At 39.2% G+C, this 27952-nt stretch overlaps 1 protein-coding gene across 6 annotated transcripts in view; it reads left to right on the top strand.

Moving 5' to 3' along the window:
• Positions 1–26269, top strand: part of sema6a (sema domain, transmembrane domain (TM), and cytoplasmic domain, (semaphorin) 6A) — a 328543-nt gene extending 302274 nt beyond the window's left edge. For all 6 annotated transcript variants that reach the window (XM_061899543.1, XM_061899535.1, XM_061899550.1 and 3 more), the window contains one exon: positions 22056–26269. In XM_061899543.1, the coding sequence (XP_061755527.1) occupies positions 22056–23173 (1118 nt within the window). In that variant the 3' untranslated portion in view covers positions 23174–26269. The remainder of the gene's footprint in view (positions 1–22055) is intronic.
• Positions 26270–27952: the final 1683 nt, after the last annotated feature.

Genomic DNA, 27952 nt, shown 5'->3' on the forward strand with positions numbered 1-27952 from the left:
AAACATTTTTTTGTTTTTTGTGCAAATAATCATTAACTTTAGATTTGATGCCAGCAACACGTGACAAAGAAGTTGATAAAAGTGGCAATAAATACTGATAAAGTTGAGGAATGCTCATCAAAAACTTATTTGGAACATCCCACAGGTGTGCAGGCTAATTGGGAACAGGTGGGTGCCATGATTGGGTATAAAAACAGCTTCCATGAAATGCTAAGTCATTCACAAACAAGGATGGAGCGAGGGTCACCACTTTGTAAGCAAATTGTCAAACAGTTTTTGAACAACATTTTCAATGAGCTATTGCAAGGAATTTAGGGATTTTACCATCTACTGTAGGTAAAATGATCAAAAGGTTCAGAGAATCTGGAGAAATCACTGCACGTAAGCCATGATATTACGGACCTTTGATCCCTCTTGCGGTACTGCATCAAAAACCGACATCAGTGGGTAAAGGATATCACCACATGGGCTCAGGAAAACTTCATTAAACCACTGTCAGTAACTACAGTTGGTCGCTACATCTGTAAGTGCAAGTTAAAACTCTGCTATGCAAAGCGAAAGCCATTTATCAACAACACAAAGGAATGCCGCCGGCTTCGCTGGGCCCGAGCTAATCTAAAATGGACTGATGCAAAGTGGAAAAGTGTTTTTTGGTCTGACGAGTCCACATTTCAAATTATATTTGGAAACTGTGGACGTGGTGTCCTCCAGAACAAAGACGAAAATAACCATCCGGATTGTTATAGACGCAAAGTTCAAAAGCCAGCATCTGTAATGGTATGGGGGTGTATTAGTGCCCAAGGCATGGGTAACTTACACATCTGTGAAGGCACCATTAATGCTGAATGGTCCATACAGGTTTTGGAGCAACATATGTTTTCATCCAAGCATCATTATCATGGACGCCCCTGCTTATTTCAGCAAAACAATGCCAAGCCACATGTTACAACAGCGTATCTTCGTAGTAAAAGAGTGCGGGTACTTTCCTGGCCCGCCTGCAGTCCAGACCTGTCTCCCATCGAAAATGTGTGGCGCATTATGAAGCGTAAAATACGACAGCAAGACCCCGGACTGTTGAACAACTTAAGCTGTACATCAAGCAAGAATCGTAAAGAATTCCACTTTCAAAGCTTCAACAAATAGTTTTCTCAGTTCCCAAACGTTTATTCAGTGTTGTTAAAAGAAAATGTGATGTAACACAGTGGTGAACATGCCCTTTCCCAACTACTTTGGTACGTGTTGCAGCCATGAAATTCAAAGTTAATTATTATTTGCAAAAAAAAAATTAAGTTTATGAGTTTGAACATCAAATGTTTTGTCTTTGTGGTGCATTTAACTGAAGTTGGGCTGAAAAGGATTTGCAAATTATTGTATTCCGTTTATATTTACATCTAACACAATTTCCCAACTCATATGGAAACGGGGTTTGTACAAAATCCTGTCGATTCTTCATAATTTTCTCATTTCCGGGGTTCAAACCAAATACAAAAAACCGTTGGGCCAATGGAAGTTGAGTTCAGACTGACTATCACTGTGCTTGTTTTGCAGGGATCTTCATGTTCTGGCTATTTGCAGAGAAAGTCGAATTGTACACAAAGATTGTTCTTTTCCAGGCCGGCAGACACATTCCAATGGTTTGTCTGATCTTAATCGTCCATTCTGGCTCTCAAGATGATCAATATTTGTTTTTCAAAAAGCCTCTCCATGATGTTTCAGTTCAATAGACACAAATAAGTAATTTATTCCATTGAGTAATATTCAACCTGACATATACAACATGTAAACAAAGGCAGCTGTTATTACCTCAAGCATTGTTAACACACCTGCATATATTTAAATATAAGTTTGTATTACATTTTCCATTGCTATACAGATTAAATTCTAAAACATGGCCTCCGTTATTGGTTGTGTGCAGTACCTCCAGACAGTGTTAATACTTCAAGAAAATCACTTGCCTGCTCTCAGTGCTAATTAATCAGTGCTGATTGTCAGTGTGATTATTAAAAACAACACCATGCTTGGACAGAACTGCATAGGCTAGTGCACTCATGTTAATAGCAGAGCTGCATGATTAAATGATTAGGGCTTTTAGTTATATATGCCCTGTCATCATGCAGACACACACAGGGCTCTTTTGCCTTTCATTTTCAATAACAACATCATAAGTGCCTCTTACATGGATACAAACGGCAATTGTGTCATTAAAACAACGCTACATTAACCCAACAGCTTGAACATGATTCGAATGGGCTTGGAATAAGATAACTATTATCTCTGTTGTTGGCATGGAAATTTCTGATCACCTAGTGTTTTTTGTGATGGGCGACCCGCCACGACACCTTTTGTGTCAACTTGGCACGAGCACTTTACTCTGAGCTCCTCCCGAATGACAGAGCTTCTCACCCTAGCCAGCAGGACCAAATCATCCGCAAAAATCAGAAACCAGCCACCAAACGGGATCACCACAACGCCCTGAATGCGCCTAGAAATTCTGTCTGTAAAAGTTGTAAATAGAATCGGTGACAAAGGGCAGCCCTTGGGGAGTCCAACCCTCGCACGGAACGGTTACGAATTACTGCCGGCAATGCGGACCAAGCTCTGACACTGATCATACAGGGAGCGGACCGCCACAATTAGCCAGTCCGATACCCCATAATCTATGAGTACTTTAAAAAAGACTTCCCAAGGGACATGGTCAAATGCCTTCTGTAAGTCCACAAAACACAAGTATAGGCACTGGAAGACATGGAGTTGGGATTGAGGTGGTCTTTGAAGTATTCATTCCACCGATCCACAACATCCCCAGTCGACGTCAGCTGCACACTGTCCCCACTATATGGGGTGTTGACAGTCCACTGCTTCCCCCTCTTGAGGCGGAAAATGGAGGTCCATAATCGCTTTAAAGCCGTCAGGAAGTTGTTATCCATTGTTTCTCTAAACTCCTCTCATAACCATGTTTTTTCCTCTGCCACCGCCAAAGCCGCACACCGTTTGGCATGTCGGTACCTGTCCGCTGCCTCTGGAGTCCCATGAGCAAAAAGGACCCGATAGGATTCCTTCTTCAGCTTGACGGCATCCCTCAACTTTGGTGTCCACCAATGTATTCTGGGATTAATGCCACGGCAGGCACCGACCTCCTTGCAGCCACAGCTCTGGATTTCTGTCTCGACAATAGAGGCACAATATCCAGCGCCTCCCTTGAAACATGTTCAAAGTTCTCCCTGGGGTGGGAATTGAAACTCTTTGACGGGAGACTCTGCCAGACGTTCCGAGCAGCCCTCACTATATGTTTGGGTTTGCCAGGTCGGTCCGGCATCCTCTTGCATCATCGAAGCCGACTCACCACCAGGTGGTGATTGGTTGAAAGCTCCGCCTCTCTCTTCACCTGAGTGTCCAAAACATGAGACCGAAAATTGATAATTATCAAATTGTGGCCGAAGGTGTCCTGGTGCCAAGTGCACATATGGATACCCTTATGTTTGACAAGGGTGTTTGTTATGGATAATCTGTGACGAGCACGAAAGTCAAATAACAAAACACCACTCTGGTTCAGATCACGGTGTCCGTTTCTCCCAATCACACCTCTGCAGGTTTCACTGTCGTTGCCAACGTGAGCGTTGAAGTCCCCCAGTAGAAAAAAAGGAATCACCAAAGGGAGCCCTCTTGGGATTCCAAAAAGGGGGGTACTCTGAACTGCTGCTTGGTGAGTAAGCACAAACAACGGTCCGGACCTGTACCTTCACCATTCCAACGCACAGGCTCTGAGCCGCGGGGCAACAAGTGTTGCCACCCCCGTCCGTCGCCTCTCACTGCTGGCAACAACAGAGTAGAAGAGAGTCCATCCCCTCTCAAGAGGACTGCTTAAGACTTGATCCAGCCTGAACTTCTCTACCTCGCGCACCAGCTCAGTCTCCTTCTCTACCAGCGAGGTGACATTTCACATCCCAAGAGCTAGCTAGCTTCCTTAGCCGAGGATCGGACCCCCAAGGGCCCTGCCTTCGACTGTTGCCCAGCTCACAGAGCACCTGACTTCAATGCCCCCTCCTATGGGCGGTGAGCTCATTGGAGGGGGGACCCACGTTGCCTCTTCGAGCTGCCCCGAGGGGCCTGACTCCAGAGAGGGGACCCGGAGACCTGCGTCTAGGCGAGGGAAACCTTAGTCGTCGCTTTTTTGTATTCATAGAGGTCTTTGAGCTACTCTTTGTCTGGTCCCTTACCATGGACCTACCAGGGGCATAGAAGCCTCGGACAACCACAGTAGACAGAAAATATATATAGTCTCATCAGACTACAGTGAAAACTGAATGGAGAAAGATTTGTATTCATTTTTGCTTACAATGACTGTGTTTAACAGTTCCTGTTAGTCAAAGGTTTAGGGCGTCTCCCTTACCCCCCTGTAACATTTTCCCATCATCAACACAAAGACCAGCTCTGTGGCTTTAATTGAGTTTGAGCGTCTGAAGGGATAAAAGATAGGAGACAAGTACCCAGAGCTACTTTGACTGTGTGAACTATCTGCAGAAATGCGTGTACTGTTGGAGGCGGTGTAAAATTCAAATCTGCACCACGGAAGACCCGTTATAGCATTCTGGGGGCACTGCGGATTAAACACAGATTAAGACTGAATCAGGAAATCTATGGATATATTTCATTTCGAGGTAGCGTTATGTAAGTTTAGAAAAGTCTGTTGAGCTTCCAAAAAGAGGCCAAGAACATAATTTGCGTCACCACCCTGATTATAAATGATGTAAACAGCTCCCGCACGGGCTCCTCTGTGACTTGCCTTCACTTTGATGATGGGAAACAATTTCTCAAATGAAAGCGGGCGGTCTTCAAAAGTTTTCATTCTGTCACGTTCTACTCAAGGCCTCTCAGGAAATGCAAGTGCCATGTGATCGATGGGAGGGTATACAGAGAATGAAAGGATTTCTTTAAGCAATAAAAAGACAGGAAGAGGCATGTGGTGCAGGTTAAACAGGGCATTAACCTCAAAGCCACAAGAAATAAACTCAGCATCGGTATCCCTTCAATTAAACGCTCTGCCGGATTGAATCGTACTCTTTGACCTTGAAAAAACTAGAAGCATAAAGACTACATTTGTCGTGCACTTTACAGAAAGTCAATGATTTTTATTTTAACTGTGTGAAAAAGGGATGACAGTTTATATATATATATATATATATATATATATATATATATAAACATTTATATATATATATATATATATAAACATTTATATATATATATATATATATATATATATATATATATATATATATATATATATATATATATATATATATATATATATATGTATGTATGTATGTATATATATATATATATATGTATGTATGTATATATTAGGGCTGCGAATATTTGGCTGTCCCACGATTCGATTCAATATCGATTCTTGGGGTCACGATTCGATTCAAAATTGATTTTTTTTTTTTCAATTCAACACGATTCTCGTTTCAAAAACGATTTTTTCCCGATTTAAAAGGATCCTATTCAATACATAGGATTTCAGCAGGATCCACCCCAGTCTGCTGACATGCAAGCAGAGTTGTAGATTTTTGTAAAAAGCTTTAATAATTGTAAAGGACAATGTTTTATCAACTGATTGCAATAACTTATATTTGTTTTAACTATTAAATGAACCAAAAATATGACTTATTTTATCTTTGTGAAAATATTGGACACAGTATGTTGTCAAGCTTATAAGATGCAATGCAAGTGTTGTTTTTTTTATAAATGTCCAATGATAATGTCAAAGAGGGATTTTTAATCACTGCTATGCTGAAATTATAACTAATATTGATACTGTTGTTGATAATATTCATTTATGTTTCACTACTTTTAGTTTATTCTGTGTCGTGTTTGTATCTCCTCTCAAATGCTCTGTTTATTGCAATTCTGAGTGTTGCTGGGTCAGGTCTGGTTTTGGAATTGGATTGCATTGTTATGGTATTGCTGTGTATTGTTTTGTTGGATTGATTAAAAAACTAAAAAACATTGATTTTTTTTTAAATGAGAATCGAATCTGAATCGTACTCCGTGAGAATCGCGATTCAAATTCCAATCGTTTTTTCCCCACACCCCTAGTATATATATGTATATATATACACATATATATATATATATGTATGTGTGGAAAAAAATCACAAGACTATTTCCTCTCTACAGAACTGTATCATGAGGGGTTCCCTCAATCATCAGGAGATTTGAGCGAACCCCTCATGAAACAGTTCTGTAGAGAGGAAATAGTTTTGTAATTTTTTTCCCACACACACATATTTTGCACTCTACCACGGTATGGAGCACTATTCTCTGGATAATCTAATTAAGACATATGTATGTATGTATTTATTCAGTCGTGGTCAAAAGTTTACATACACTTGTAAAGAACATAATGTCACGGCTGTTTTCAGTTTTCAATCATTTCTACAACTCTTATTTTTTTGTGATAGAGTGAATGGAGCACATAGTTGTTGGTCACAAAGACATTCATGAAGTTTGGTTCTTTTATGAATTTATTATGGGTCTACTGAAAATGTAACCAAATCTGCTGCGTCAAAAGTATACATACAGCAATGTTAATATTTGGTTACATGTCCCTTGGCAGGTTTTACTGCAATAAGGCACTTTTGGTAGCCATCCACAAGCTTCTGGCTGAATTTTTGACCACTCCTCTTGACAAAATTGGTGCATTTCAGCTAAATTTGTTGGTTTTCTGACATGAACTTGTTTCTTCAGCATTGTCCACACGATTAAGTCAGGACTTTGGGATGGTCATTCTATAACCTTCTTTCTAGTCTGATTTAGCCTTTCCTTTACCACTTTTGACCTGTGTTTGGGGTCATTGTCCTGTTGGAACACCCAACTGCGCCCGAGACCCAACTTCCGGGCTGATGATTTTAGGTTATCCTGAAGAATTTGGAGGTAATCCTCCTTTTTCATTGTCCCATTTAGTGTTTGTAAAGCACCAGTTCCATTGGCGGAAAAACAGGCTCAGAACATATACTGGGCACAATACTATCACAATCATGCTGGACGGTAGGTTTGTGTTCCTGGGATTAAAGGTATCATCTTTTCTCCTCCAAACATATTACTGGGTATTGTGGCCAAACAGCTCAATTTTGGTTTCATCCGACCACATAACTTTTCTCCAAAAGGTCCCATCTTTGTCAACGTGATGACGAGGCCATGTAACACTGTGGTAAAAAATGCCCCTGTGCCATCTTGTTTGCAATGTGTTGCTGCCTTTAAATTCTAAGTTAAAGATTATTTGCAAAAAAATAATTAATTCTCATTTCAAACATTAAATATCTTGTCTTTGCAGTGCATTCAATTAAATATAAGTTGAAAAGGATTTGCAAATCATTGTATTCTGTTTTTATTTACCACTTACACAACGTGCCAACTTCAGTGGTTTTGAATTTTGTACACATTTATATGTATAGATCATATATATATATATATATATCAATCAATCAATCAATCAATGTTTACTTATATAGCCCTAAATCACTAGTGTCTCAAAGGGCTGCACTAACCACAACACAACCCACTATGACATCCTCGGTAGGCCCTCATAAGGGCAAGGAAAACTCACACCCAGCGGGACGTCGGTGACAATGATGACTATGAGAACCTTGGAGAGGACGAAAGCAATGGATGTCGAGCGGGTCTCACATGATACTGTGAAAGTTCAATCCATAATAGATCCAACACAGCATATATATATATATATATATATATATATATATATATATATATATTAGTGGTGGGCAAATTAATGCGTTAATTATGAGTTAACTCATCAATCTATTAACGCCGACAATTATTTTATCGCACATTTGCGTATGTTGTTTACATGCTTTTATTTTGTTAACGCCTTTTCTTAACAAGATGGCGTCGAGAGGCTCTTGGTAAAGATGGAACATTTGGCAAAAATACCGGACAATTCTGCAAATTTCATGGCTGGCTTACAGCGAGGTCACTCCGGGATCACTTACGACCGCCAGACAATTCTGAATGTGGATAGATCGGGCCATTTTGGACTGAATGACGCGTGCTTGCTAGACCGGCTAGCTAGCATGGGAATACTTTGCCGGCTACATCCAGCGGCCTGTGAAGCAGCGTAGTATATGTGTTGTCTGTCTATTTATGAATAATGCAGACGAGGAGTGTTGGCTGAGTTCTTAACGTGTGCTTTCAGAGCGTGCATATCACAACATACAAGATGCCATCATGGCGACACAACCTATACCGGGCTACCGCGCATGCTCGTCACTCCTGTTGCATGCTGGGTAGGGTAGTTCTTTTTTTACCTGCCTCATAACATCACAATATAGTACCATGTATATGATGTGTTCAGTTTATCAAAGCACCAAGCAAACAATCGGAAAATTTCCATCATATCAATTCCTAGATATGGTCATAATTATTTTAAGTGCACTACGCAGAATAAACACAACATTATTAATATTGCTACTACGGATAATTTGATCAAAAATTCCCTAAAACAGCCCACTACCTATAATATAGGTTTTTTAAACATAAGATCCCTGATAAAAAAAATGTTTCTGCTGTTACCTCAGAAATTGCCTGTTCAGATGTTATGATTGTGGCTCAGAGATTTGTATGTAGATTATATTTATTTTCCATAACAAACAGGATAACTTAAATACCCTGGCAGTGGTAGTAATAATCTTAAATGTTTGTATTTACATTTTTTGAGTTGATTTTCATAAAATATGCTATTTAACTGCTACTGTTTAACAAGGACTGATTTAAATTGTGTTTGCACAACAAATGTTTTGGCGCTTTTGTTCATGTGGGGGAATATTCCAATAAAGGTGCACTACACTCTACTTTTGAATTCATTATTGGGCTTTGCGTATACAATGCAGTTAATCGCGATTAATCAGAGAAATAGTGCGATTAACTTCGATTAAAATTTTTAATCGTTGCCCAGCCCTAATATATATATATGTATATATATATATATACATATACAGGGTTTCCCACACATTCATTTATTTGTTGCGGCCCGCCACGAAAGAATTACGGCCGCCACTAATAAAAAAAAACAACTAATAATTAAATTTTATTTTATTGTTTATTTTTAATTTTTTTTCCGGCTTTTGACTCGCTCGACCACTCATAAAAGCAATGAGACTCTGTCTGTGAATGGAGCTTGTAGTTACATATTATATAAATATTATAAAAATATTATATAAATATGTATATAAATATGTACATAAAGTGTTGTAATTATATTCCAACTCTGCGTTCTTCTTGGTCATCGCCGCCGCTGCCTCCCCCCAAACCCCCCCACCGCCTGACCTGTGGGAAACATTGATATATATATATATATATATATATATATATATTGTTACCTACAATTTTCTTAGCACAATGCGACCCCCAAGTCAAAATGTTTGGACACCCCTGTATTAAACCATATCCAAGTGTATTTCCAATCCACAGAGTATGAGAAAGCACCGTCTAAACATTACAAAATGCCATAATTTCAGACGGCCATTTTGAATAGTTTGCTATGAATGTCTTCGGCAATTTCTATAAATAAGAGGTCAAATGACGTCAGAATGGCAATGCATGTTGAGGTGGGGCGGGCGGTTCCTGTGATGGGTGTTCCTGCTGTGGCCGACTTGGGTGGGGCGGCCCAGGGCTGGCCCCAATGTGCTTTCCTGGGGGGCGGGGGGGGGAGGCCGGGGTGGTCCAGAAAATATTTTGCTTTGTTCAATATTGACGTATTTCTTGCTGCTTTATGTTACATATTTTTTACATGAGGTTTCCAGTTCATTTTATCATCTATAAACCCCGTTTCCATATGAGTTGGGAAATTCTGTTAGATGTAAATATAAATGGAATACAATGATTTGCAAATCATTTTCAACCCGTATTTAGTTGAATATGCTACAAAGACAACATATTTGATGTTCAAACTGATAAACAGTTTTTTTCGCCTCACGTATTGCTTCCTGTTGGTTAAGTAGCTTCTTACCCAAATCAAGACCAACCCTCTGATTCCAAATCTTTCTAATTAGTTTATTAAGATATTATAATTAATTGTGTCAAATGCTTTTGTTAAATCCATAAACACTGCAGCAACACATTTTTTGCTGTCTAGTAGTCTCTTCCGTTATTTTGATTAATGCCTTTGATGTTGAAAATGTTGTTCTGTATCCGTATTTATTGTCTGTGTTTAATTTTTATTTATGAATTTGTCCAAATCATTTTTTTAAATTGTGGACATAGAGAAACCGATCTGTAGTTTGTAAACTGGTGTTTGTCATCAGTCTTTTAAATTAGTACGAGGTTTGCTATTTTAATTTTCCATCCGTCCATCTTCTACCGCTTATTCCCTTCGGGGTTGCGGGGGGCGCTGGAGCCTTTCTCAGCTACAATTGGGCTATTTTCATGTTATCTGGGAATTTGAATGTTTGAATATATGTTAAAGGTTCTGAAATCTCTTCAATAACCTTCTTTATTGTTTCCATGCCAATTTCATTACAATCAGTTAAGGTCTTTGTTTTACATTTTCTCAAATTATTGATTATTTCCTCTTTTGTAACACCTTCGAGGAACATAGAAAGGGGATTTCTGTCCATAGTCTATAGGGCTCAAGAGGTCAATGTTGAAGTCCCCAAAGAAGAAAGATATTTTTTTGACTGATTTCAGTAAAAGTTGCCTTAATCCAGTTCTCAAACGTATCAATGTTTGACTTAGATGATCTATATATACAAATGATAGTACGTTTTTTCTTTTTTCATGACTAATTTCAATGGTTATACATTCTAAGATATTATCAATAGCTACTGACATATTTTTTTACCACTTTGTAGTTTAAGTTCTTCATCACGTACACAGCTACTCCTCCTCCGTTCTTGTTGATTTTGTTGATATAATTTAATTAATATCCTTTCAGGTCAAATTTTTTTTTTTTTTTTTAGCATCCATCCATGTTTCTGAGATAGCGATAACTTTGAAGGGTTTGTTTTGGTTTGTATTTCCAGTTCAGCACTGAGCAGTATTGTTTCACAATGCTTTGTTTCATTAAAGTTTGTAATTCACCTTCCTTATGTTCAAAATTAAAAATTGTAATGTTCTGAATCATTTTTAGTCCCAAAGTTATCGTTGTTGGCTGTCACAAAGTCTGTATATGGAGAAGGGATCTGTGGTTCCTACCTCCTATGCTCGAGAATGTCTGTGAGATTGATACTATTTTGATCATATTTATTTACTTGCAAACTGTATAAGTCTTTTTGGTGTTAGAAATCCTATTATATATATATATATATCTATATATATATATATATATATATATATATATATATATATATATATATATATATATACAAGCTTAGTGCATGTGTTTTAAGACTGTCCATGCAAACCTTTAGAAGATCAGGCCCTAAATTTATAAGTGAAGTGAATTATATTTATATAGCGCTTTTCTCAAGTGACTCAAAGCACTTTACATAGTGACACCCAATATCTAAGTTACATTTAAACCAGTGTGGGTGGCACTGGGAGCAGGTGGGTAAAGTGTCTTGCCCAAGGACACAACGGCAGTGACTAGGATGGCACAAGCGGGAATCGAACCTGCAACCCTAAAGTTGCTGGCACGGCGACTCTACCAACCGAGCTATGCCGCCCCAGTTTAATAATTATTTAGAATCTGGAAAAATACATAACTATAATAGTTTTTAAGCTTTACAATGTACAACAATAGTTTTAGGAAATGGAAAAAAAAGAATGTAGTGATGTCAAATTGTGAATACAGTCATGTAATGTTGATTGAGAATATTCACTTGTCAGTGAATAGCCTATAATAATAACAATAATTAAATGATCGATTATTGGACAAATGTGTGCCTTTTAAATCACTCGGATCAATAATTAATATTCACAACATACTGACTGTTTCCTGAGGAAATGTCATCCAGTTCTGATAAAACTGCTTTGTTGCATCCGCACTCATTTGTTTTCTCAAATTAGACGTAGACTTAGACTTCCTTTTTATTGTCGTTCAAATTTGAACTTTACAGTACAAATAAGAACAAAATTTCATTGCATTAGCTCATGGTAATGCAGGATTTAAAAAAAGCAATAAGGTGCAAATATAAATAAATAGATTACTGTACAGAAAAATATATTGCACTTTTACATATGCATCCAGGTTTATGGATGTATGTTATATTGTCTTTTTATTCCAGCGAGTTAATCCATTTTGGGGGGAATTGAGGGGATAGTTATGATGCGTTCAAGAGTCTTACAGCCTGAGGGAAGAAGCTGTTACAGAACCTGGCGGTTCTGCTACGGAGGCTGCGGAACCTCTTTCTAGAGTCCAGCAGTGGAAACAGTCCTTGAATTAGCAATTTTTATACAAATTTAATGCATTCTTCTTCATTATTGCCAAACAATCCTGTCTCACAAAGGTCATAAGTAGGACAAAATGGAAAAAAAAAAGTGAAAGACAGGCCAAAAAAAAAAAAGTCACCCTCGTATATAAGTCACTGAGATGTGAAGCAGATGTTTGCTTGCGCAACACTACTGGTCTTTGTTCTCCATCCTAGATAGATAGCCCTTGCACTATCTCCTCAGCAAGGCGTGTACATGTTTTGGCTGGCAGAAGACTTAAAATGTTTTGTTAAGCTCCCAGTGAAGTGTGGCTAAGCTGCACGTCACCATCACCTTGTGAAAAAAGAGAAGTGAAGTGTTTGGATGAGCCATCACATACTCATAGATCTTCCATAGCAACCAGCACTTTTTACTTAGACAACAGGCTTCCGATGCTCTTTTTAGACTGAAAGCATTCAGCAAGGATTATAGATGTTTGTTATCGAGAAAGTCTGGATTTCAGTTCCATGAGAGCAGATTATCCTGCATGTTTGGAATTTGGTGTTATGCATTGCTGGGGAGACATTTGAGATGTTCTCCCGATTTAAAAGTATCAACACGATTACTGAGGCCAGGTTGGATTACGCCGCAACATCTTCATCAGGAAGACATGAAATACACAGAAAAGTCAAGCAAACTATAAAAACAGCAATTGATTAATATTAATAATTATCATATGGTAATCTTAGTTACAATTTATTGCATATTTTTATTGAGCAAGAAACCCTATTTGGTAACTTAGATTGTCCAAATACTTAGACCCGTACTTACCAACCTTCAGACCTCCGAATTCGGGATTTTGTTAGGGGCGGAGTTGAGGTGGGCGGGGTCGGTGTGGGGTGGGGTTAAGGGAGGGATGAGTATATTTATAGCTAGAATCTACTGAAATTGAAGTATTTATTTTATACATACAAATATATGTATATATAGAAGAAATACTTGAATTTCAGTGTTCATTTATTTACACATAGACACACATAACACTCCTCTACTCATTGTTGTATTGGAAAGTGCAAAGCCTTTGAAGGAGCATAGGTATGGGCAGCATCTGTGACATTTAATTTAGAGTTTAGGGTTGAATTGTCCATCCTCGCTCTATTCTCTGTCACTATCTTTTTTTGGACATTACTACTTGCCGTAGTTTTGAAGCAATGCATGATAGGAATCCGGATGTTGTGTGCCAGTGTACAAATGTGCCAAATAGCTCCGTGCCTTCCTACTTTATGGGTTATAGATGAACCTCTGGATAACGGAGACAGATACAATAGTCTCCTTCTTGTTGTGTGTGCAGTTGCGCACTGAGCTCCAAAAGCCGTAGATGTTATAACGTGACTGGGCCGGCTCGTTGTTTATATGGCGGAAAAGTGGACGTGACGACAAGCTGTCCTCACTCAGGTCCGGCTGGAAATCGGGAGAAATTCGGGAAAATGGTTGTCCCGGGAGATTTTCGGGAGAGGCACTGTAATTCGGGAGTCTCCTGTAAAATTCGGGAGGGTTGGCAAGTATGCCGAGACCAAGGCTTCGGCAACCCAAAATGTTGAAAGAGCCATTTTGGACCAAAAATCCCCCAAAAATATGTCTGGAGCCGAAAAAAATTAAAAGCCTTTTAAAAGTGATATAATGAAGTCAACACATGATATAAGTGTCTATATTGGCTATATTAGCCTACTATCAAAATGACTATGTGCCGCAGGCTGACCCAAATCTTCGTTGACATAAATGTTGAAATGTCAAATTTATTCTACCCATTTTGACAACATTGGAGAACATTAGTAAAACAGAGGCTTCTCAGAGGATTAGATAACTCCTCTAAATTACCGGCTTAGAATGGACAAAGGTGTAGAAGTGTGTGTCCAAGTTAAAGGCAATCGAATGGATTTATAACAATCTTTGCAAGCTGGGTTACATTTGCTGTGGTCTATAACAGCAGACAAACCACTATCAGAAGTGCAGGCAATATAACAAACAGATAATATGTCATGAGAAATTAAAATATAAAGTAAATACACAGAGGACATAGGAAATTAAATGAGCTCAAGTATACAGGCATTATGATGCGGTACGTACATACAGCTAGCCTAAATAGCATGTGAGCATCGATTAGCTTGCAGTCAAATATGCTTGAAAAGCACTCCACACAAGTCAATAACATCATCTAAACCAGGGGTCACCGATCTTTTTGAAACCAAGAGCTACTTTTGGGTACTGATTAATGCAAAGGGCTACCAGTTTGATACACACTTAAATAAATTGCCAGAAATAGCCAATTTGCTAAATTTATCTTTAACTCTATGTTATTATTTATAATTAATGATATTTATCAATGTGGAAACACTGATCATCTTAATGATTTCTCACAGTAAATATATATTTTCGATGACATGTTTTAAACAGGTTAAAATCCAATCTGCACTTTGTTAAAATATATAACAAATTGGACCAAGCTATATTTCTAACAAAGACAAACCATTATTTCTTCTAGATTTTCCAGAACAAAAATTTTAAAAGAAATTCAAAAGACTTTGAAATAAGATTTACATTTGATTCTACAGATTTTCTAGATTTGCCAGAATAATGTTTTTGAATTTTAATCATAAGTTTGAAGAAATATTTCACAAATATTCTTCGTCGAAAAAACAGAAGCTAAAATGAAGAATTAAATTTAAATGTATTTATTATTATTTACAGAAGAAAAAAAATACTTGAACATTAATTTAAATTGTCAAGAAAGAAGAGGAAGGAATTTAAAAGGTAAAAAGGTATATGTGTTTAAAAATCCTACAATAATTTTTAAGGTTGTATTTTTTCTCTAAAATTGTCTTTCTGAAAGTTATAAGAAGCAAAGTAAAAAAAATAAATGAATTTATTTAAACAAGTGAAGACCAAGTCTTTAGAATATTTTCTTGGATTTTCAAATTCTATTTGAGTTTTGTCTCTCTTAGAATTAAAAATGTCGAGCAAAGCGAGACCAGCTTGCTAATAAATAAATAACATTTAAAAAATAGAGGCAGCTCACTGGTAAGTGCTGCTATTTGAGCTATTTTTAGAACAGGCCAGCGGGCTACTCATTCGGTCCTTACGGGCTACCTGGTGCCCGCGGGCACCGCGTTGGTGACCCCTGATCTAAGCTCACCTTTGTGCATTCACGCTCAGCATAAAATGTTTGGTGGACAAAATGAGACAAAGAATGAGTGGCATAAAATATGTCTTTCTCTGGTACCGTTGAAGAAAGTTATACAAGTAAACAAACTACGGGGAGTTCAAGGACCGCCAAAATTAGTAGGACAAAACGGCGCTCGCCAAATACTCTCATCAGAGAATCATGATTACTATAATCAGTGGGATTTCTAACAATTTGTTTGTTTCATGCTTTCCTTCTACAGAAACCATATTAAAACGAAAGTATATTTTTGCCCGATCTTTTTCTATTTTCATACATTTTTGAAAAAGCTCCGGGGAGCCACAACGGTGGCGCTAAAGAGCCGCAGGTTGCAGACCCACGACCTAGACTCTCGCCATGAGGCAATAGATTGGCATGATGAAGAAATCAAAAATGAAATGGAAAAAAAAATGATGTAATAATAATAATAATAATGTAAATAGAAGTCATAAATAGAAGAAAAAAAAAGTCACATACTGAAAATGTATATCAGTGCCTCATGAAAGAAACCATATTTAGTAAAGGCAATCAAAATATAAACTAAGTACACAGAGGACATTATTGTTGCAAAATAACAATTTAACAACTATATATATATATATATATATATTATTATAATTTAATATTATGTATTTTTTGTGGAAAATATAAAATAAAACATCCATCCATCCATCCTTCCATCCATTTTCTACCGCTTGTCCCATTCAGGCTCGCAGGGGATCACTGGAGCTTATCTCAGCTGCATTCGGGAGCAAGGCGCTGTACACCCTGGACAAGTCGCCACCTTATCGCAGGGCTGACACAGATAGACAGACAACATTCACACTCACATTCATTTTTCCAATAGTTGATTTTGATGCACTATTTAATTAACTAGTTAATGCATTCATTGAGTTGAATTAATTGCATGTATCTCACGGTATCAGTACTATTTTACACCATATTTGCCAACCTTGAGACCTTCAAATTCGGGAGATGGGGGGAGGGGGGCGGAAAAGTTAGTGCTGCAAGGGGATCTAGATATTTTTCTGTTGTGTTACGGTGCGGATGTTCTCCCGAAATGTGTTTTTCATTCTTGTTTGGTGTGGGTTCACAGTGTGGCGCATATTTGTAGCAGTGTTAAAGTTGTTTATGAGGCCACCTTCAGTGTGACCTGTATGGCCGTTGATCATGTGTGAAAGCCGCATGTATTGTGAAACTGGGCCGGCACGCTGTTTGTATGGAGGAAAAGCGGACGTGACGGCAGGTTGTAGAGGACGATAAAGACAGTTATTTTAAGGCACGCCCTCAATATTGTTATCCGGGTGGAAATCGGGAGAATGGTTCCCCCGGGAGATTTTCGGGAGGGGCAATGAAATTCGGGAGTCTCCCGGGAAACTCAGAAGGGTTGGCAAGTATGTTTTACACTGACTCTTAATCGTAAAACCCATTGCCTTGGTCACCCCGAATTACTTCCGTCTTTTAACGGGGTCTACTGTATAGCCAGGATAGATTGTGTGTTGCTATTAATGTTACTGTTTATGTTGTGTGCATGAGTGCTGTGGCTGCACACATTAGATCATGTTTATTCCTAGACAAGATAGAATGTTATTCTATTCCTTACTGTTGCTTTAATTTCCATTGCCATTGAACTGGGAAATGAACTTACAGGCTCCAATAGTTTAGGTCCCAGTTGTCACAAGATCCATTTCCATTTCTGGCCATGTACACGTCCGTTTGAGCTATTTTATTGTGGAAAGAGTGGCGCTACACTTGTATAATTCAGTCACGATGCACCAATGCAGCAGTGCATTGAGGGGTTTTTTTTTTTTTTTTTTGTTGGTTGTTTGTTTTCTGTGTGATACAACCCACCTGCCTGATGGGGCTAAATGATGTGTGTGCGCGACAGGTCATGTGTGAACACATTGTAAATCCTGTTTAACCCAAGCAGGAGAATGCAGCGTGAAACCACTGCATCCATCAACACGCTCAGGGTTATCAAAAGTGTGTGTGTGGGTGTGTGTGTGTGTGGGTCTGTGTGTGTGGGTCTGTGTGTGGGTGTGTGTGTACTGTTGACACAACCATCAACATGTTGGACTGCTTCATATCTGATTTTCACTGGAATGCTACCGCCCACCCACACCCTTTTTTTTTTTAATACCTTCTGTCAGATTGATCAGATAGTATTTCATCTTTATGAAATGTCACCCTTTTGCATTTAACAAGAAAATGGCTTCTCAGTGGCGGATGCGGGTCAACGAGGGGAAGCTCAATTTCGGCCTACATCATAAAATGTGTTGGCTTATTTATACGTAAATTCTACCCTCTCTTCTTTTTTAAGGGAGTGATCTGTGACTCTTTTCCAGAGACTTGACGAGTATCCTCTCAATGGCCAGGTCTTGGTCCTATGATTTGAGCCACTTTAAACGGGAGAAGCTCCTTTCTAAACTCTCTGTTCTGTCTCCCTGTAATGTTTGTCTGATCTTGAATGGGATTGTGCTGAAAATTGTAATTTTCCTGAAGGAACTCTCCTGACGGAATGAATAAAGTACTATCTAATCTAATCTAATCTAAACCTGCAGATGTAGCTCCAAGCATTCCCACTAATGACAATAGTTTGTACACATTTGTGCATTAGAAAAGTATGTTTGTTATTCAATAAAAAAAAATGAACAAAAAAACTACATTCAAATTATCTGCCATTATGTGCAGCTTGCTACCTAACTATCTCGCTAGCTGGGACTGGCGCGAGGCTAGTTTGACTTGTGTCCACCTAGGAGTGCTTTGAGACGGTGGAGGGGCTCAGCAGCACCCGCTGCTCGGAAGGGACGGAAACTGCAGAGTGAAAGTTGTTTTTAACAAAGAAAATGTTGCTAAGAGGATCATGACAGTCACCGCTTCAACTCAGAACAACAGAATAAATGTTGAAAAATGATCCCACAGATGTTTACGACACAAGATCGCTGATTCGCTCATTTTGCTTTCAATCAAAAGGGGACTCAGCCTTAGACAGATCATTATATATATACAGTTCATATATATATATGTATATATATATATATATATACACACACATACATACAGTGCAGGCCAAATGTTTGGACACACTTTCTCATTTCAATGTTTTTTTTTATTTTTATGACCATTGTAGATTGTCACTGAAGGAATTAAAACTATGACACCTTCCATCCATCCATCCATTTCCTACCGCTTGTCCCGTTCGGGGTAACGGGCGGTCGCTGGAGCCTATCTCAGCTGCATTCGGGCGGAAGGCGTTGTACACCCTGGACAAGTTGCCATCTCATCGCAGGGCCAACACAGATAGACAGACAACATTCACACTCACATTCACACACTAGGGCCAATTTAGTGTGGCCAATCAACCTATCCCGTGAAGTGAAAACCATTACAGGTGACTACCTCTTGAAGCTCATGGAGAGAATGCCAAGAGTGTGCAAAACAGTCATCAGAGCAAAGGGTGGCTATTTTGGAGACGCTAGACTATAAAACATGTTTTCAGTTTTTTCATCTTTTTTTGTTAAGTACATAACTCCACATGTGTTCATTCATAGTTTTGATGCCTTCAGTGACTATAATGTAACTAGTCATGAAAATAAAGAAAACACATTGAATGAGGAGTTGTGTCCAAACCTTTGTCCTCCACAGCCAAAGATTTGCAGCCCTAATATATATATATATATACATATATATATATATATATATATATATATATATATATATATATATATATATATATATATATATATATATATATATATATATATATATATATATATACATATATATATATATACATCTCATAAAAAAATCAATATATTGAATCGAAAAAAATCGATATGTCGAATCGCGACCCCAAGTATCGAATCGAATCGTGGGACAGCCAAAGATTTGCAGCCCTAATATATATATATATATATATATATATATATATATATATATACATATATATATATATATATATATGGCAAGATGCTTATGTGTGAATCATATATTCATATATATACATATATGTATATATATATATATATATATATATATATATATATATGTGTATATATATATATATATATATATATATATATATATATATTAGGGCTGCAAATCTTTGGCTGTCCCACGATTCGATTCGATATCGATTCTTGGGGTCGCGATTCGATATATCGATTTTTTTCGATTCAACACGATTCTCGATTCAAAAATGATATTTTTCAGATTCAAATCGATTCTGTATTCATTCAATACATAGGATTTCAGCAGGATCTACCCCAGTCTGCTGACATGCTAGCAGAGTAGTAGATTTTTTTTTTAAAAAGCTTTTATATTTGTAAAAGACAATGTTTTATCAACTGATTGTAATAATGTAAATTTGTTTTGACTATTAAACGAACTAAAAATATAACTTATTTTATCTTTGTGAAAATATTCGACAGTGTGTGGTCAAGCTTATGAGATGCGATGCAAGTGTAAGCCACTGTGACACTATTGTTCTTTTTTTAAAAAATGTATAAATGTCTAATGATAATGTCAATGAGCGATTTTTAATCACTGCTATGCTGAAATTGTAACTAGTATTGATACTGTTGTTGATAATATTCATTTTTGTTTCACTACTTTTGGTTTGTTCTGTGTCGTGTTTGTGGCTTCTCAATTGCTCTGTTTATTACAATTCTGAGTGTTGCTGGGTCAAAAAAAAGTGCATAACTACTGTATTTTTCAGACCATAAGGCGCACTTAAACAGGGGTTGGTGCATATACCTCACAATATGAAGGTCCTGTGTTCAATCCCGGGCTCGGGTTCTTTCTGTGTGGAGTTTGCATGTTCTCCCCGTGACTGCGTGGGTTCCCTCCGGGTACTCCGGCTTCCTCCCACCTCCAAAGACATGCACCTGGGGATAAGTTTCGCAACACCAAAATTGGCCCTAGTGTGTGAATGCTAGTGTGAATGTTGTCTGTCTATCTGTGTTTGCCCTGTGATGAGGTGGCGACTTGTCCAGGGTGTACTACGCCTTCTGCCTGATTGTAGCTGAGATAGGCACCAGCGCCCCCTGCAACTCCAAAGGGAATAAGCGGTAGTAAATGGATGGATGGAGGGATGGATGGCTATGTTGAAGGCAGCTGAGATAGGATCCAGCACCCCCTGCGACCCCAAAAAGGGACAAGCAGTAGAAAATGGCTGGAAAATCCTTCCATTTTCTCAAAAATTGACAGTGCCCCTTATAACCCGGTGTGCCTAATGTACGGCATAATTCTGGTTGTGCTTACCGAACTCAAAGCTGTTTTATTTGGTACATGGTGTAATGATAAGTGTGACCAGTAGATGGCAGTCACACATAAGAGATACGTGTAAACTGCAAGATGACGCCAGTAAACAACACCAAAACGTTAAATGTTGCATTGAGAACGTAGAACATTACACACGACGCTCAAAAGTCTGTCAAAATGTTTTTAATATGATTTCAGTAAGCTATGAAGCCCACACCGCTTGATGCATTAAACATACCAGTATTATTATGGTGTGTGTATAAGGACATATTAGCAAACATATTATCTGGTGTTTTGTTTTGATATATTATGCAAAAAAAACCACCTTTTCTTACCTACTGGTACCTGCTGATGTGTATTTGGGATCTGCATAAGTACTAAAAATTTGAGCGCATCCGCTCTTGTAGTCCGTGGCGGAACCGTAGTCGATAAGCTTCTTCTTTTTCTCTACCTTCTGAAGTGGCATTCATCTTCCACTGTTGTCATTTCGAATAGAAAGTAGTAAACTCCTTGGTTCAAATAACTTTTTGCACCATATTCTGTATTATTAATATACAGCTGTAAATACATTCATCTCGGTAGAACCGAGGCTGTGAAAACAGCCAAGAAAAATCTCCAGATCCTTTTCTTTGCTCTGGTTTTAACAAAGACAAGGTGTCCTGTTGCCATGAAAAAAGGACAAAGAAAAAGACAGGTTATATTTGTGGGACGGTGTGGCGCAGTGGGAGAGTGGCCGTGCGCAACCCAAGGGTCCCTGGTTCAATCCCCACCTAGTACCAATCTCGTCACGTCCGTTGTGTCATGAGCAAGACACTTCACCCTTGCTCCTAATGGGTGCTGGTTAGCGCCTTGCATGGCAGCTCCCTCCATCAGTGTGTGAATGTGTGTGTGAATGGGTAAATGTGGAAGTAGTGTCAAAGCGCTTTGAGTACTTTGAAGGTAGAAAAGCGCTACACAAGTACAACCTATTTATCATTTATCATTACGATATTTGTATTTTTTCCCCAGTAAGTCGAGCTTTTCTTCCTGTCACTCACACAACAAAGTTATGATGCTACTTCAATAGCGATCAATGAAGCAGTCATCAAATGTTCTCATAAAAACTTGAAAAAAACGTTACTTAAAGTGTATGTGGATCAGGAGAGTCGGTTTTTGTGTGAACAGGAAGTCCAGTTCGACACATAACGAGTGTGTGTCTGCGCAGGTGTGATCCGTGAGAGCTACCAGAAAGCCCGTGACCAGCTGGTTCCCGTCACTCTCCTGGCCATCGCCGTCATCCTCGCCTTCGCCATGGGCGCCATCTTTTCCGGCATCATTGTCTACTGCGTCTGCGACCACCGGCGCCGAGACCTGGATCTGCCAGGCCGCAAGGACAAGGACAACCACCACCTGCGCCGCGGCTCCATGAACAGCGTGACCAAGCTCACGGGCCTGTTTGAGACCCAGGCCAAAGACGGCCGCCCCGAGGCCATCCTCTCGCCTCTGATGCACAACGGCAGGCTGACCCCCAATGGCAAGATGCTCATCAAAGCCGACCAGCACCACCTGGACCTTTCCGCTCTGCCCACGCCAGAGTCCACCCCCATACAGCCTCGCCGCAAGCCCAGCCGGGGAAGCCGGGAGTGGGAGCGCGCGCAGAACCTCATCAACGCCTGCACCAAGGACATGGCTCCGATGGGCTCCGCCGTCATCTCAGACCTGCCCCTTCGGGCGTCGCCGGGCCACATCCCCAGCGTGGTGGTGCTGCCGCTCCCGCAGCATCAGCACCAGCTCCCGCCTCACCTGCACCAGCACGAGTACGTGGAGCAGCCTCACCCCGGCGACCTCGCCTTGAGCCTCATGGACGACCAGGCCGCCACTTTGGAGTACAAGACGGTCAAGAACCCCCACCACAACCTGGTGGATCCCTCCGGGCCGCTGCCGCCCCGTGTGCCCCAGCGGGAGGCCTCCCTCGCCGTGCCGCCCGCAGTCCCGCAGATGGGCAAGCGCCTGGAGGTCCACTCGTCCGTCTACGGGCTCCGGAAAGGGTCCTCCGCCTCGGGCTCGTCCGGCCTGAAGAAGCACAACACCAACTCGTCCAACTCCTCCCATTTGGCGAGGCATCAGAGCTTCAACCGCATGGAGACGCCGCCCCCTGCCCCCCAGAGGGTGGACTCCATACAAATGACGGCGCAGGGGATGTCTATTTCCCGGCAGCCCGGGATGAGCTCCTACGCTTCGCTGCCTCGAGGCGGCCTCAAGCACCTCAAGCCCGACGTTCCTCCCAAACCGTCCGCAGTGTCGCTGTCCACAAAGGTCAAGTCCAGTGACTCGTGCACATAGTCTGCCTACTTTGACCACCTTTCCGTTCTCCTCTGTGTTCAATTCAGTTTTTTTTTTTAGGAATACACTTTCTTTTATACCAACATGTAAATACGGCGGGGGAACTCGTGCTACTGTAGCATCGAGACGGCGGCTCTCTTGTACGCGTGGGCGACGGTCTGGTTTTTGTTTTTTGGAGGCGGTGTACAGTACGGACTCTAAGAGCTCGGACTGACAAAAAAAAAAAAAAAAAAAAGACGAAGCCTGTGGGAATACTGTGAAAAGCCTCCAAGTGTTACCGCAATCAAGTCCCGCCCGCCTCGACGGGCCTGGATCAGAAGAACAGGAAAAGACTTGACTGTTCCTACTAATAGCTCCTCGTATTTATTTTTTATCAAGTGCTTTTTGAAGAGAAGACTTTTTAGGCGGGGGCAAGAGAGATCTTTTTAATATGAATTAATCAAGTGGGATTAAAAAAAAAAAAAAAAACATATTTAAAGTCATTAAACTGGAGCCACTAGATTTTTTTTTTTTAATGACACAAAGCGAGGAGAAAGGAGGAGATATTTATTTACAGTGTGCCGAAAATAACCTTTTTTTTGCTTCTCCAGTCAAATCAGCACTGTGGGTTTTCTGCGTGTGTGTGTGAGAGTCAGTTACGTCGCCTCCATCACTGGGGAGGAACTTTAAAAAAAAAAAAAATGAACAAAAACATGTGTTCCCCCTCCCCTCATGTAAATTTGTGCCTTACACCTGAAAGTAGTGACCATGTTTTCTTCGATAGCTGTTAACTTGTAGGTTGTTTTTTTTTTTTTCTTACGTCACGATGTGTCCCTCATTTGATAAAAAAAAATAATGAAGAATGTAGGTGTTATTGTTGTAATTCTGTTGCCCTACACACGCACGCACGCACACACACACACACACACACAATGTTTATGTTAGTGGTTCTCTAATCTCTGTGCCATGACTGAGCTTGTTGTTGCGTGTCGCCATCTTGTCTTTTATACAATTTAATATGTTTATTTGTACTTTTTTTGTTCGCTGTCATGAAGGTGGAACGATTACCGTAGCGTTAACCTGCAGGAAGTGACATGTGCAGCATCGACAGGCTGGTTCCTGTGCAAAGATTAACAAATAATAATGAGCCCCCCTTTTTTTTTGTAATAGCAACTTTGTAGATGTTTAATGGCCTACTGAAATGAGATTTTCTTATTTAGGACTCTCGCTGCTGTGTCTTGGATCCTCTTTGGACTGGACTCTCGCGACTGTGTTGTATCCATTGTGGATTGAACTTTCACAGTATCATGTTAGACCCGCTCGACATCCATTGCTTTCCTCCTCTCTAAGGTTCTCATAGTCATCATTGTCACCGACGTCCCACTGGGTCATTATTGTCACCAATGTCCCACTGGGTGTGAGTTTTCCTACCGAGGATGTCGTGGTGGTTTGTGCAGCCCTTTGAGACACTAGTGATTTAGGGCTATATAAGTAAACATTGATTGATTGATTGATTGATTGATTTAAACGGGGATAGCAGGTCAATTCAATGTGTCATACTTGATCATTTCGCGATATTGCCATATTTTTGCTGAAAGGATTTAGTAGAGAACATCCAAGATAAAGTTCACAACTTTTGGTCGCTCGTAAAAAAGCCTTGTCTTTACCAGAGGTAGCAGACGATGTGCGCGTGACGTCACCGGTTGTAGAGCTCCTCACATCCTCACATTGTTTACAATCATGGCCACCAGCAGCTAGAGCGATTCGGACCGAAAAAAGCGACTATTTCCCCATTAATTTGAGCGAGGATGAAAGATTTGTGGATGAGGATAGTTACAATGAAGGGCTAGAAAAAAGAAAAAAAAGGCGAGGGCAGTGGGAGCGATTCAGATGTTATTACACACATTTACTAGGATAATTCTGGACAATCTGCTTATTGTGTTACTAGTGTTTTAGTCAGATTATATGGTACCTGAAAGTCGGAGGGGTGTGGCCACGGGTGTGGTGACCCCCAGTGTCTCCTCCCTGGTGGGAGGAGGTAATAGTCCGCAGTTGTAGGAGGAAGCAAGCTCCGCTCATGTCTACGGTAAGAGCCGATTTATCACACGTCTTCATTCCGTGACGTTTTCAACAGGATACTTTGCGGGAAATTTAAAATTGCAATTTGGTAAACTAAACCGGCCGTATTGGCATGTGTTGCAATGTTAATATTTCATCATTGATATATAAACTATCAGACTGCATGGTCGGTAGTAGTGGGTTTCAGTAGGCCTTTAAAAGTCATTAACAAATCAGCCTTTTTTTTTTTTTTGCTTAAATGAATCAATCACAGCCCCCAACTTTAAATCAACAAAGCACTCCTTTAATCTTTTTTTTGTTGATAAATTAACATTTTTTGGAGTAGGTGGGGGTTATCAAGGAGGAAAGCCAAACTGTCTCAAACCACAGTTCATTCAAGGGTAATGCTGCATTCAGGACTACTGGGAAATTAGATCTCATCGCACGTACAAAGCTCTTGAACATAAAAACATGGCTGACAATTTTTGAACAAATTATCCGACTTCTATTGTTGCTGCCTCAATTGTTGTATAACATAGACAAACATGTACCTGGAATAACTAATAATACAGTTTATTCACTTTTTTACAGTGTCTGAATTTCCCCAGTGTTCTTGAAAGCAGCATAGCAGACATAGCGAAACTCTCTGAACCTATTTTAGTGTTCAATACTAGAAAATCTGTAGTTGTTCACATTGAGTTCAATCTGGTTTCTATTGGGTGTGACTGTGAAAGGCTGCTGTGACCAATGAGCTTCTTTGGTGTGTGCCTTTTTTGTCTCCCTCCCAACGACACGCGACCAGACGACCCCCAACGACGACGACGGCGGCGGCGACGACGTGACCTTTTTAAAACCTTTGTTAGCTTGTAAAATATTTGTGACGTCACCAAAACTTTTTTGCCCTGTTCTCACCACTTCCTTAACGTCTCTGATTCACAGCTTAATGTACGGTGTAAAGGAATTAAAAAAACAAAAACAAAAAAAAAACACTTTAATTTAATGCAAAATGTAATTTTAAAAAGTGAAGAAAAAAAATGGAAATAAAATTATTGTCATGAAGACTTGTGGATGTTTTTCTTCTGTGCTCTTTTTTTTTTTAAGCGAAACTATATTATTTTGAAAGAAAAGAAGGGTTTGAGTTCAGGTTTTAAGCTGAAGAAGAGCTCTGGTTTATTAAAATCTATTTATTTATTTTCACTTAATTATTATTGAGAGTTTTTAGAAGGGAAACATATACAGTACAGGCCAAAAGTTTGGACCGACCTTCTTCGTTTTCTTTATTTTCATGACTTTTACATCAGGGGTGTCAAACGTACCGTTTTATCTGGCCCGCGGGATGAGTTTGCCAAGTATAAAAATGAGCCGAAATGTTTGAATGAAAGAAACTGCTGTTCTAAATGTGTCCACTAGATGTCGCAATAGTAATTCTTTGTGTCTATATGTACAAAAAATCGACCACATGATGTTAGTTTGTCATTCAAGGACAATGATCAAACTACATAAATAACATACTGTTTTTTGATTTTAATATTCTTTTTTTATCTTGATAGATTGAAAATTAACACCAATGAGTTGACTGATGAACATTATCACATAATTTATTTAGAAAATGTAATAAATGACAACGATAGAATACTATTAACGGCATCATGTAAGTGTAAAAAAACACAAAAAACATTATGATTTGTACATTTTCAGAATGTGCCTGTTTTATTTCTATACAAAGAAAACAATCTGAAGTTGTCTTTATTTTTAAGTTATCTTATTTTTCCAGTCAGGCCCACTCGGGAGTATATTTTTCTCCATGTGGCCCCCGATCTAAAATGTGTTTGACACCCCTGATCTACATTGTAGATTCTCACTGAAGGCATCAAAACTATGAATGAACACATGTGGACTTATGTACTTAACAAAACAAAGTGAAATAAGTGAAAACATGTTTTATATTTTTTGTTTCTTCAAAATAGCCACCTTTTGCTCTGATTTCTTTTTTGCACTCTTTTGGCATTCTCTCGATGAGCTTCAAGAGGTAGTCACCTGAAATAGTTTTCACTTCACAAGTTTGCTTGAAGTTCATCGAGAGAATGCCACGAAATAGTTTTTTAAAAAATGTTTTATTTTTTATTTGTATTAAAATTATGAGACCATGCTTATTTCGAGGTGAAAAAGCATAACATGAAGAGCGGCCAACGAGTTCAATCAAAACTTGGGAGAGACTTTAACACTTTTGCAGGAGATTAAATATAATAAAAACCCTAAAGGGATTAATTTTCACAAATGAACGTTGGCCAGTGTAAACACATTTTTAGATCCTTGCATCGACATTTTGACCTCTTGTATTTTTAAAAACAGTTCTAAAATGTGTAACTCTGTTAAAAGAAATAGACCAAAAACAAATGCTCACCACAGAGTGTCAGGTTCAAACACTGATGGCATCTATTAAACAGCACATGAAGCAAAGAATCAAATAGACCCAGAATTAAATTTTGCTCAGTGAGGAGAAACATATACATCTGTAAGCCTCCTTCTTTTATCTGGACTTTCCCTGTCCACATTGCAACAGCTGCTTCCAAAAGGACGGGTTCGTAACCAGCCATCACCTTTGATTACAAAACAGTTCAAAAGAAAAGGTTGGTTCAAAAAAGAGGTCGTAAAAGAGTTTTAAAAAAAAGATTTGTAAAAGAGTTCAAAAAAGAGGTTTGTAATAGAGTTCAAAAAAGAGGTAGTAAAAGAGTTCAAATA

The sequence above is a fragment of the Nerophis ophidion genome, linkage group LG01 (genome assembly GCF_033978795.1).
Source record: "Nerophis ophidion isolate RoL-2023_Sa linkage group LG01, RoL_Noph_v1.0, whole genome shotgun sequence".
NCBI lineage: Eukaryota > Metazoa > Chordata > Actinopteri > Syngnathiformes > Syngnathidae > Nerophis > Nerophis ophidion.